Below are 14,172 nucleotides of genomic sequence, written 5' to 3' on the forward strand. Positions count from 1 at the left end.
GACCCTGTGGTGTGATAACCTCGGCGCGACGTATCTCTGCGCCAATCCTGTCTTTCATGCTATGACAAAACACGTGGAGATTGACTATCACTTTGTTCGGGACAAGGTGGCGTCAGGAGACTTCGTTGCCAACTTTGTGTCTACTAAAGATCGGCTTGCGGATATTTCACCAAACCACTGCCAGGACCACGCTTTCAGGCCCTAAGGGACAAGCTCAACGTTGTCGCACATCAACCTTGTGCTTGAGGGGGTGTGTTAGTAATATTATTGTTACATTATTATTTCCTTATTATATTTAATTAATAATTGTGTGGCCTGTATTTGTTAGACTAGAGTTAGTCTATTAGTTAGGAGAGTTTTACGTTTCGTAGCTATTCTGAGTGTTTTAATCTCTATCCTGAAAACTGAATTTGAATTATTCACTCTCATCCAGCTGTTTACATGGAGGCCGAGATACCTGAGCACAAACTTCTTTGTATTCTTTCATGTTTAATCTACACTTAAAATATGTGAGCATATGAGCATATATCCATTAATGTGTATCCAACTATCAGCTTAGGCTTTTAGTTGAGATGGAGCACATGCTTTAATTTGGTATTAGAGCCAGACCAAAGGTCATGGGTTCGAATTTCAACGCCACTCGTAAGCGACTACGGTTTATCGGTCCACGTGTTGGTTGGAATCCACCATACACGTGAGGGGGCGTGTGAGCATATGAGCATATATCCATTAAGGTGTATCCAACTATCAGCTTAACGAACCGAACATGTTGTTCGTGTTCGTCAATATTAACGAACATGATCGTTCACATTCATAAACACGTTCGTGAATGCTAACCAAACATATGATGAACATGTTCATGATGATCACAATTCGTTCGTGAACAAGAAATAATCTATGTTCACAAAAAATAACCAAACAAGTAACACAACTACAAAGAGAATACAAACAAATATTAAACGAACACAAACGAGCTTGTTCGCAAACATTATTAAACAAATACTAAACGAGCTTGTTCGCGAACATTATTAAACGAACACAAACGAGCTTGTTCACGATCTCTTAGCAAACGAGCTTACGACCGTTCAAACTTTGTTCGTTTATTAACCGAGCTCTAAATTTTGTTTGTTAATGTTTGTTTACCTCAATAAACGAACGCTTATTGAACACGAACACGAGTAGTTTACCGAAAGCTTTGTTCGCTAACACCCCTATGTGTATCCCAAGTAAAGCTATTTTATCACATCTATGGCTAGTCAAGCTATTTGGGCTGGGTAACATAAGTTACCTGATAAATGATAAGTTCGAACTTCAAATCAACCGTTATATATGTATGTTGGACTAGTATAGATCCATATATGCATGGTAACTCTTTAACCTATCAAACCAAACAGAATCTAAGTAGCGCTACAAATTGTACATACCATAATATTTTTAACCAAAATGATGCATACGAACTAAGATTTAAATTTGAAACATCAATTTAAATAAACGATCATATTCTAATTAGATGAATGGATGTGAATCCAAGTGCATAGACATGGGCATAAACTACAAATTAAGTTGTAGAAATGTTGGTCCACATCAACTTTATTACAAGAATGAAGCTTGAAAGGAGTTATAGCTTGTCCTTTCTATTCTAAATCCTGCACAACAACATGGGGTTTGGCTTTTAGCCATGTGGGCTTTATACTATAGAAGATGGGGCAATTTTTTTTTTTTTTTTTTCCAAAATATATATGAGACAAGAGCTTGTGTTCTCCTCGATCCTTACTAACCTGGCATATGGTTGTGTATCCATTTTCTGCAACAATGGTAGTTGCAAATCTATGAGTCCAAACAAAAACCCATATATATTAAATTGCATGACAATGAAAGATTCATGGATAGGAATTAAATGGCTTTGATTGGGAAAGGTGATGTAGCCCTCCATATCTCCGCACAAGGGTTGCATCATCACCATACTTCTCCCCAATTATGTCACAACAAAATCATATATATTGCAAGTGCAACAAATAAATATTGATCTAATTATTATTTTTAAACATACATACGACACCGTTTTAGACCATAGTCCACAATGTTGTATGAACCATAGTCCACAGTAAAATTTGCCATCATATCTCTACCACATAATTTCAAATCAGTATGCAAAAAATATTTATAGATTTTTAGAAAAAATTTACACTACGAAATGAAAAGTTCTCAATTATATGTCATTAGTCATTTTAGTTCCTTTTATAAGTTGCAACTTTTAACTCTCAAAAAGTTTGCAAGAATCTATACAATTGCAATTTTGGTACATATGAATATGTGCATATGTATACTATTTACACTACCCATCACCAATTTCTTTTTTAATCTAAAGAAACCCAATAATATGATATCTATCAATAAAAATCCACCATAACAATCAAGATTGCAAGTTTTTTTTTTTCCTTATGAAAGGCAATTCAGTTATAGACCACAGGAGAGAAAGCTTAGCCTAAACCAAAAATAAACATAATAAAAGTAGCAAATAAGCAAATATATTAATCATAGTGATTCTCATGGGGTGAGATCGATCAAGTGTAGCATTAATTGGCTGACACTTGTTTTAAAATTAAAAAAAAAAATTAAATAACAAGTGAGATTTACCCTTCTTAATATCCTAATCAAATATTACTCATAAATACTTAATAAGAAAAATTAATAAAACTATAAACACGTATAGACAATAAAATACTCCGTAATATATATACAGCATAAGTAAAGAAGAAATATCTTATTGGAAATGAATTTGTAAGTACGGAGTATTTTATATATATATATATATATATATATATATATATATATATATATATATATATATATATATATATATATAAGTTAGTGTATCATAATTTTTTTTTGAATCAATCCTCCACCGAGATTCAATCTCATGACCATCCATTTAAAATGATAACAGAGGTGTTATCACATTATATAATAATTGGCTATTTTACTATAGTTTTGTTCAAGAGTAAAATTGCTTTCTTTAAAAAAAATATAAGTGAACAAGAAAGTTATTAGTACAATTATATTGCACCAAACACATTTTTATTCCTATTAAAACATTATCATTAATGATTTTGATATAACTTTTAGATTTTTATAAGAGTTAATGCCATATGGGATCCTTCGAGTATAGTGATTTTGTCGCGTTTAAACTTTTAAATCGTTACAATTCATGGTCTAAGTTAACCGCCTATGGTCATTCAACTTTCAAATTTTAACTAGTTGTGGTCCTCTTGGAAGGATCATGGTTGGTTAAATTTGATAGTTGAAGAACCATGTGTACGTGGTTAACTTAGACCACAAAGGGTAACAATTTGAAAGTCAAAGGACCATTGGTCGTTAATTTAAAAGTTTAACACTAAACGTAGCAGAATTAGTATATTCGGAGGACCCCAGATAGTATTAACGCAATTATTACACTGCACCTTAAGAAGCCAACTTGCAAAATATAATTAGGCTGGATTGACCTGTTTTTCCCTATTGATACTTCTCTATTTATTTAACCATTGATAAATTGTTATAATCATTACTTGTTATCAGGATTGTAGAAACCTTGATTCTTCTCTATTTATTTAACCATTTATAAATTATTATAATCATTACTTGTTATTAGGATTGCAGAAACCTTGATTTTTCTCTATTTATTTAACCATTCATAAATTATTATAATCATCATTACTTGTTATTAGGATTGCAGAAACCTTGATTGAAACATGATCTTTGTTCACATGGAGGGCAATTCAATAGATTACAAACATATAGAGATTTTGTGCATTGGATGTAAGATTACAATCATGTGAATTGAATTTGGACACTTTTTGGATATATATTATTTTTTCTTTTTCCTTTCTAAAAAAAAAAATAAAAAATTATTTAATGATCATGTTACAATAAGCCAACTGGTAACTACTACTGCTAAAAGGAAGATCACAAAGAAGATCCAAGAGGCCTCAAAGCCATCCTGTGGGGTCCGTTGCCATTTTGGATGACAGACCACAACAGATGTCTTTGGATTTTTAAGGTAAAAAAGTAAAATAATTTTATTTTACTAAAATAAAGAACCCCACCCAATTTTTTTTAAAAAAAAAAAAAAAAAAAAGAACCCCACCCCCCCCCCCCCCCTCCCTACAATGTCTCTTTCAATAAACCCAACTACATAAACCCCTCCAATTCCCCACTCCATCACCCCCTTCACTCTCTTCTCCTTCCTATGCTTAGGCATTTCAAGAAACAAAAATTGGTTACATAAAGAAGAATTCAATTCTGAATTGCAGTAGCATTCAATAATGGCGAGACCGCAACAACGTTATCGGGGCGTTCGTCAAAGGCATTGGGGTTCTTGGGTGTCTGAAATTCGTCATCCATTATCGTAAGTTCATTTCAACTTAAAATGTATAATTTTTAACTTAGTATCCATTTGGCTAAATGGTTCAAGAGTCACTTGAAGGTCTTATTTCAGTGGCACGGTGGTGATTCGATTCCCACTTAAGACATGTAGGGTCGTTAGGAGACCCAAAGTCCAAAAAAAATTGTGCCCAAAGTGTACAAAAGTATGTGTAAAAACTGATGACTAATTGGACGACTTGTGATTTATCTCCTCCAGCATCTTTAGAAAAGTCAGGATTCTGGGACTTAGGATCGTTAAAAATGGTTGTTATTTTGGGCAGGAAAACAAGAGTTTGGCTAGGGACATTTGAGACTGCAGAAGACGCAGCAAGAGCCTATGATGAAGCAGCAAGGCTAATGTGTGGTCCAAGGGCCAAAACCAACTTTCCATACAATCCAAACGCGCCCTTATCATCCTCCTCAAAGCTACTCTCTGCCACCTTGACAGCCAAACTGCACAAATGCTACATGGCCTCTCTCCAAATGATCAAAACCTCTCCGCCGCCCCAGCACCCACCGCCGCACCCTTCCTCCGCCACCGCTGCGCCGCCACTTGTGGCAGCGGCGCAGCCGCCGCCGGCCGATTGGGCAGTGAAGACAGAGGGAGTACTGGAAATGGGAAACACAACAGAGTTCATCAAGCCGCTGGAGGATGATCACATTGAGCAGATGATTGAAGAGCTTCTTGATTATGGGTCATTTGAGCTCTCCTCTGTCATGCAGTAATTATTATTATTTAATTTTTTGGAAAAACTATTTATATTTTTGTCCTCCATTTATACCCGTGGTACAGACTTAATTCTTGAATTATATGTGTGACAATCTTTAACCATTAAGTTATGTGCAAAGTGTCGAGTTTAGTCATTAGTGATATATTGGTAACAGAAATAATAGTTCTTCTAAGACTAAAATCGTCATTTCGCACATGACTTAAATGTTAAAAGATGGTTACGTATATTACTCACGTGAACTAAGCATGTATCATGCGCATAACTTAAGGACAAAAATGTAATTCTCTTTTCTATTTTTTTTTTTTATGTCTACATTTTACTAATTTTTAGTTTTTAACCCATATTTCAGCTGTTTCTAGCTGGAGTTCCCTTTGTAAGTTGCATTACATAGAAGGATGATGATGATGATCTTGTGTATACATCCTACTATGTACTCTTCTAAAATGATTATATATAAATATTAATGATTAATTATGTATTCTTCTCCCTATTTTCTGCCCCACTTTCTCAAGTAAAAATAATGGGCAATGACGTGTATCAAGTTTATTGTATTCAGACGTGTTTTTAACTCATCTTATTAAATTGTAATGAGATGGATAATTATTTTTATATATTTAATAAATAAAGGTTTTTTTCAGTAATTTATTTTTTTTATATTGTATTTGATATCTCTACCATTATAAGATTATTCAAATTATTCAATTTAAGAAGGATCAGACCAAAAATAAATAAATAAATAAATAAAATTAAACATGACACACTCTACCAAGTGGCTTGTAGTCCACTGGTATCAGATTGCTTCCCTAAGTGGGAGGTGTAAGGTTCAAACCTTAATTAAGGCAATAGTGTGTATATGTAGGGTATCCCCCTTCCTTTAAAAAAAAAAAAAAAAAAAAAAACATGACACACTCTTATAAAGAGTCTATCATCTCACCTTGCAATTACATTAGCAATTTTATTATCAATTGCTCAAAAATACTACTTTAATATATTTTAAAGGAACGTATATGATTTTTGAGAAAATCACTTCATGCCACTAGACCACAAGGTTATTGATAATTTTTTGTCTAATTAAAGTCACAAGTCTATCCGTCTGTGACTAGGATTAGATATAGTCTTAGTGAGTATAAAAACTTGTAACAAAATATAATAACAGTATTATGTTATCCTATAAAAATCATTACATAATATTCATTAATTAATGTGTTATTATTTGTATTGAATAGCTTTTTTATTTAATACAAAATTCAGTATAAAAATTTTTATATAAAGTATTTTTTAGAAATAATCTAAGGGAAACTTTAGAATAAAATATTGTCTTTTTCTAGTACCGCAAATTGCGGCTGGATGCATTATTTTCTAATCTTTGACCATATCATCCACGGCAAATTATGGTCCACACAGAACCACATCGTTCAACTTTATGAGTTAAAATAATATCATATTAGAATAATGAAACTTTTAGAGTAAAATAATATATTTTATAAATTAGAATAATATATTTTATGAGTTAGAATAATATATATTATATTTTAGAATAATGTACATTATGAGTTATAAAAATATATATTATAGTGAATCACGTGAAAAAAAAAATACACTAAACAACATTGTTTTGGACCACGGTCCACGCAATAACTGTTGATCATCCACACACAACAATAACAGGTGCATATTTTTATTGTTTACAGTCAATGTACAACTATGGATAACATATATCAATTCTTTTTATAATAAATCTTACATCATTTGAAGTGATGTGATCATATGCAGCGGGGGAAATAGTGAGAAACGTAACGTTGTTGGTATGTGGATTTGTGGATTCTTATATAGAATTAGTATCAAGTTGATGGTAGGGTATGAGTTGAGTTGAATTATTGTTGAAAAAGATGGTATAAACATGTGAAGTTAGAGACAAACTCTCTGATCTAGTCATTATTCATAAGATTAAACTTATACTCAATTTGTTTTAGTGTGAGAGATTCACGTTTTCATATTTTGAAAGTTATTTAAAAACTCTTACGTTTGGGATTAGATTTGTTCCATTAAATACATTCACGAAAAACACATCATGACCAATGTTATCATGGTCCTTGATTTTATAATAGTTACGTTCTTGCTCCTTTGCATAAGTTACAACCCTTACTTTTTACTGAATTTGTCGACATTGTTTAAATTAAAGTCACATAATATGATTCTTTTTTCGTTTCCTTCTCTTCTATCCAAACATGGAGTTTCAATCATATCAATATAAAAGCATCATATCCTATTAAAATTCCTTTATTTCCACATAATAGCCTATAGGCCTAGGTTCAAATCTTATCATTCCGAACGGCATCAAATGTATAAAAAAAATATAAAAATAAAAAAGACTCGAAAAGACCATATTTTATTGCAAGATACATAATTTACTATAAGATTTATAAATTTTTTTATATATTAACGATTAATAATAAACAGTTAAATTTACTAATTAAACGCTTATCCTCGAACAACTAATGCTAACAACTGATCAAATCAACTAATAGCTAATACAATTCGTTAACCATTGATGACGGGGAATAAGCAATTTAGCATTCACATCTAACTACAAGGAAACTATGATTCTGCCATATCCCTAGCTGCAATTTGATATATGAACACAAACTCTCTTTCAAAACAGAAAACAGAGAAAGTTTTCTACTTTTTATTTGGATGGGGTGATAGTGTGTCTTTGTTCCTCGGATAAATAAAAAGCCTTTGAATTTTGGTGGCTAACGAAAGAGATTTTTAGTACTTTTGTTAGAGCAGAGAAGTATGATAGTATTGAAGTCTTCTTCTGCTGTGGGATTGCTGCAGCTTAAAGGAGAGGGCAAGAGAGATTCTTGTCTACTTGTGTGTTTATGGTGTAGAGTAAAACAAAGTCTTACATGATTTCAACTAAACTTTTTGTACTTTAGAAAAATGCTACACCTTAATATATCTTTCTTGTGGATGAAAATGAAATGAAATATAATATTTGTTACAATATTATTTTGGGTATTATTTCACTTCATAAAAAGTCTACAACTTTAAATAACATATTTTTAAAATAAGGTACAGACAAAATTTGATTCCTATTTATGGTGTTTCAAGAAAATACTTATGAGTATTCCAGGCCAAAGTAGGAGCAATGTTGTGCTCTCAAGTCTCAAGTAGGATTGTCAATGTAGACTAACCCGTCCCACCATGGGTTGCAATATTTGCGGGTTGGCCCGCGGGCTAGAATTCTTCAATCCTAACCCACGGGCCAACTTCATGAATTAAACAAATATTATAATATTATTCTATGTTCTAATAATTTAACTTAAATAATATTAGATTTTTTTCATGTTAGAAATTAGAAAATATTAACCTGTCAATCTGCATGGGCCAAAAATTTGAGCCCCTAACACGCTCCACAAGCTTCGGTTCACTTTGATACCCCTACTCTCAAGTTTGAAATTCTAGCTTAAGATCTATTTATGAGTATATATTTGCCGTATTAGTTATTTGTAATTGTTCATTTATTATTTTTAGGAAAGCGATGCACATCATATGCGGTAAATTATATCGTGCACCGCGGTGCACAATTGATTATGCACCGCGCATCAAAATGACGTCGTTTTATTTAATGAAAAGAAATGGAATTCGTTTCGTGCCGTTTCGTAAAAAATAACTGTTCTTCAGTTTCATTTTGTATACACTGCAGTTTCAGTTTAACACAACTACAGTTTCATTTTTAAATATAACTACAGTTTCATTCAATATTTATACACTCAAATATGTGAAAATATTATTTAATTTTATTTTATATACACTATATATAGTTTCATTAAAACACAACTACATGATCATTTCGATATAATTACAGCTTCATTGTACAATATACACTCAAATATGTGAAATGTTATTCAGTTTCATTTTATATATATTGCAGTTTCATTTCACCACAACTACAATATCATTTTGATATAACTGCAATTTCATTTGATAATATAAAAATAATACGTGAGGCAGTGTCGGTTTAGATACATTGTAGTGTCACTCCGTTAACACTAACAGCGCACCGTTTCTTTACTTAAAGAAACGGTGCCGTTTTGATGCGCGGTGCATAATCGATTATGCGCCGCGATCTACGATATAACCACTGATCATATGCAGGGTGGAGCCAGAATTTTGATTGAATGGGTTAAAATTAAAACAATTCAAAATATAGTCAGAATTGTTTATAATAAAATTTGAAATATTATTAATTATATATAAAGATACTCATAAAAAATACATTATAAGTCAAAATACAATATTAAGGACAAATTACAAGATAATACTCATTTATATTCTCTCATATTTACCAAGACTATGTTGTAATGGTACCCAGGTTAGACTTTCATTTGAAAAGTTATGAGTTCGAGTCTCAGTGGAGGCGTTATTAATTTTTTGTGTTTCAGTAGGTTGAGAAAGTATATGAACAGATACTACAATGTAATAGGGCCAGTAACATTCAAAAAAAAAAAATATTCTCTCATATTCTAAAACTAGTATAAAATTGCCTCATTCGAAATACAATGAAAAATATATTTTTTTCAACATACAAGACACTAAGCTACCATTTAACATATGCCATATCAACTAATCAATTTAAAAAATTATTACTATACATGACACGTTATAAATCATAAATTAACTTACATTGTAAATCTCATAATTTGACATTAATCACAGACTAACACATATTATAATTTTATCAAATGCACAATTAAATAATTAATTAGTTATAAATAAATCTTACAAAAATAATTTCTTGTGAATCTCATAAAAATATTATTAGAAGTTTAGAATTATGAATTATACTTTTAAAATATTTTTAAAAGATTTAAGAATGTATTAGGATCCGGGGTCTCAAGACATCTTCCAACATGTTCTCATGAACATTATGATCCGGGAACTCAAGGCACTATAAACCTCTCTCATGGAACATAGACTTGAATTGGTAGCCAAAGGCATCGGTAATCGTATTTTGCTCTCTATAGATATAAGTAACATTAATCTTTTAGTGCTTGCTCAGAAATCGAGAGCATTCTTGTATAATATTCCTCATGGAACAAGGAGCCACTCATTCATTCTTCAACCACTAAACTAGGACCTCTGAATTAGACTCAATATCAAGAATCATAATTCCCTTTGGATGAAATATTAATCTATCATCATCGGGATGTCCTCCAAAATTCTCACCAAACACTTTATAGAATGGTTCACCATTTGTAGGGTATTAATGTAGACTTTGGTTCTCCCAAAATAACTTCTTGCACAAGGAGTAAGGCTTGATACTCACACTTACCCTTAGATCACACAAAGTCTTTCCAACCACAAATCATCCAATAACACAAGGTGTAGAAAAACTACTGGATCCTTGAGCTTTGGAGGCAATGATTTGTGAAGCACGTCACAAGTCATGGCCCCTTACTCAAATCCACCATGATCTTCTTCTCTAACTTTTTTTTTTTGGTTGTTGAGTACATCCTTTAAGAACTTTTCGTAAGATGTGATTTGGGTTATATATGGCATCCATAAATGACAAGGAGACTCCAAATTGCTCGATATATTCTTGAATCTACTTCCCTTCTCGATTTTCTTGGATCGCCACAACCTTTATGGGAATGGTAGGTTGTAAGGAGTAACTGGATCTTCTTTTGGTTCCCTCTTGATTTCTTCTTTGATCCCTCCTTGCTTGAACTTTTCCTTATATTCATTCTCTCCCCTGTCATCTTCAATATCTACCCCATTTTTTTGGTCTCATGATCACTCTTCCCATTTTCTTCTATTAAGACATCATCATTAATGGGCAATGGAGAATCCTTCAAAGCATTCCCACTTCTTGTAGTGATGGCATTAACTTGATGCCTTGGGTTCTCAATGCTTGCGGAAAGCTTGCCGCTAGAAGAAAAAGTTTTATTTGAACCATGAATAATCACACCTTGATTTTGAGCTTGGGGATTTTCCATGTACTTGTGATTGCATTTTGCTCATTCGAGAAGGCAATTTAGGAATATCACAAAGTTGGGTTGCCATTTGATTCATCAATAACTTCAAATCAATCTCTCAGCCTTGATTTTGAATTTGATTCCATTGAGCACCTTTATTTTAGCATTGATCTTGATATCCTTGAAATTGTCCTTGGCCTTGGTCTTAATTGAATTGTCCTTGGCCACCTTTCCATTGTTGGTTGCCTTGAGAATTCCTCTTGAATCCTTGATTTCCATGAAAATCAGGGCTTGGGTTCTTGTTAGCCATATTAGGATTGTGATGAAGTAGCACTTTGGGTAAGTAGATGTGTAAGAAAGTATCCTTACACCGGATATCATTCTCGTCAGGATTGGCGATATGAGTAGAGCTTTAGGGTTCCAAGCATAAGATCCTAATTAATGTTCCTCATGGAAATCTAGCCAAAACATAGGGTTGGTTTGGATACAAACACAATAGAGAGAAACTAAAGGTAGGTCAAGGTTGTGAAACCAAGTTGTGAGCAAGAAGATGAGTCAATTGATTAGATGATAGATGTCATATAACTATAGGGAAGTCTTTCTCAAGGTCATTCCACAGTACTCAGCTCCTAGAACATTTAAGGACATTCCCATGACTCAAGAATGTCTAAGAGGCATTTCATCAAACACCTAGTGTTCTTAACATCACACACTCCCCTTTTTTCATAGGTGAAACATGGTTGATCAACTCCTTGAACTTAAACTAGGTTGTAACTCTATAATCGGGACTCAAATTAAATATGTTAATAAACATCATCAAGGTGTATCAACTTTCCTTCTCAACCAATTCAAAGTCATCCATCAAACACCTAGCTTACATCCCTACCTCCTTCCAAAGAGAACTAATCACACATAAACATAATAAAAATAGTACAATATTCACAAGAAACAAGAAATTCCATAACGAACACAAGATATAAGATCAAAACAATCAAGCAATAAAGTAAATTGCAAAAGAAGGAAATAAAGGGAAGAACTTATCTATTAAAAATGGAAGTGAAATGATGAAATTCAAGCTTTAAATCCTTGATTAAAAGTCTCCAGAATGTTAAAGAACATAACTCTAAGCCTAATCTAACCTAAAAATATGAAAGGAAATGAAGGAGTGCAACTAGGGTTCTAAAATGGGTCGGAACCATGTTAAAGGGCTGAAAACAGGGTTAAATACAAGCAAAGTAGGCTAGCTATGGGCATGGGCACGGCCATAGCCGAGCCTGGGCCCAAAAATGAGTCTGCATTGGAACGTGGCCACGAGCGTAGCTAATCCAGTGGCTACCAAGGAGAAATCCTACGCAGCTTCTTTGACTTCTAGGCTATTTTTCATCCAAAAACCCTTTGAATTGACCTTTGTGGTTTTCATAAAAGTTGTAACCCTTCAAGTTTTCTTTTTAATGGTGCAAGAATCACTTGATTTGAACCTTCCTACACTGAGATATGGTCGAATTGAAACACCAAGCTAAGCAGTGGTCTTGTTCTATGAGAATTTCAAATTTTTGATATTTTGCTCCACTTTTACCTTGGGTTGTCCATGTGATCAAAATCATTGAAAACCCCCATCATCATAGCTTATCATTGGCTCCCATTAAATCTACATGCATTCAAAATGCTTCGGAAATCATTCAATTCATCTAAATCATCAATAATTACACATTTACACACAAATGATTCAAATGAGGAACACTTTGGGAAAATTATTATAACAAATGATGACAAGGAAAATAAGCTTATATTCAAGGTGAAAATATGAACATTTAGGCTCTTATCACTTATCAGATTGTCCTCCCTAGAAGTGGTGTGGTGGCTTGTGGCATTGAGTAGGATTGAACTAGTACGTATGGGAGTTGAGGTGGAATAGAGGAAACCACTTGGACACTTTGCTTTTTAATTACCTACTTGAGAAGATGTTGAATAGAACCCAATTGAGCTAGCTTAGCTTGCATGACCAATTTATCATCAAACTCAAACATGTCGGAGGGTTTATCTTTCATTTGTGGATCAACCCTCTCACTTTACCAATACGTGTTGTCGGCTATGATCCTCGATCTCTATCAATTGCTCAAAGACTCATATCAATAGAAGATGTATCAAGCATAGCTTAGAATTATCCAAAAAGCCCTCATAGCAAGAAGAAATGAAATCCCCCTGTGTGAGCAAATTCTTTGGGCATTGCTTCCTCAAATCCTTGAACCTTTTCCAAGCTTCATATAAGTTCTCAGTTAATAAGCTATTTATTCCTTTTACAGTATCTTAGGTTGATTATGTGTGTCTTATATGCCATATTTCTTTTCTTTTTTTTTTTTCTTTTTCCAGCTGTAATGGAAGCTACACCTACGTAATAAGTTGATTGCATGTTATTTTAATCAATTCTACTTTTTAATCAATTTATGATATTTCATTAGATTTTTTTTTTTTTTGTATTTTCTGTTAGGATCTCAATTGCAATATTTGACCTACTTAAGCGATTATTTGATATTTTTCCTTATATAATAGAAAGAAAAAAAAAAAAAAAAGTTAGAAGTAATTTCTTTTCACTCCTTCCGTTATTGCATTTTTTCGTTTTGTGTTATCAATTTTAAAATTAATAAATTTTGATTATTGATTGTTAAAAATGTATAACTTTTAATGCTAAATAAAATGTACTGTATTTAGTTCTTGTGGTCACGCATCATTAGATACGCATAAACGCACCACAGTGTTTGAAAATGCACCATGAGGTGTGGTGAGGTATGGTGATTTTTTTGGTGTGGTAGTGTAGTACGTTTTGTGGTGCATTGGTGCATTTCACTATGGTGCGTTTCTTAACACTATTGGTGCGTTTTTACATACCTAATGGTGCATTTTCGGTGTGTAGTGAATTTTGTAATTCATTAATGTGTTTCCTAACACTATTAGTGTGTTTTTACATACCTAATAATGCATTCACACTGACAACATGTTAAGCCTTGGCCGCATTTGAGCTGAGATCTATATTCTCATCA

At 32.8% G+C, this 14,172-nt stretch overlaps 1 protein-coding gene across 1 annotated transcript; it reads left to right on the forward strand.

Moving 5' to 3' along the window:
• Positions 1–4,199: 4,199 nt before the first annotated feature.
• Positions 4,200–5,646, forward strand: LOC109159458 (ethylene-responsive transcription factor ERF003-like). The gene is made up of 3 exons (XM_019307559.1): positions 4,200–4,405; positions 4,704–5,144; positions 5,503–5,646. The coding sequence occupies exons 1-3, from the start codon at positions 4,323–4,325 to the stop codon at positions 5,510–5,512; spliced, it is 534 nt and encodes a 177-aa protein (XP_019163104.1). The 5' UTR covers positions 4,200–4,322; the 3' UTR covers positions 5,513–5,646.
• Positions 5,647–14,172: the final 8,526 nt, after the last annotated feature.

The sequence above is a fragment of the Ipomoea nil genome, unplaced genomic scaffold (assembly GCF_001879475.1).
Source record: "Ipomoea nil cultivar Tokyo-kokei standard unplaced genomic scaffold, Asagao_1.1 scaffold2827, whole genome shotgun sequence".
Lineage (NCBI taxonomy): Eukaryota > Viridiplantae > Streptophyta > Magnoliopsida > Solanales > Convolvulaceae > Ipomoea > Ipomoea nil.

Coding starts and splice junctions, on each gene's coding strand:
- LOC109159458 (XM_019307559.1), top strand. CDS start 4,323: ATGGCGAGACCGCAACAACGTTATCGGGGCGTTCGTCAAAGGCATTGG. Junction 4,406..4,703: donor GAAATTCGTCATCCATTATC/GTAAGTTCATTT, acceptor TATTTTGGGCAG/GAAAACAAGAGTTTGGCTAG.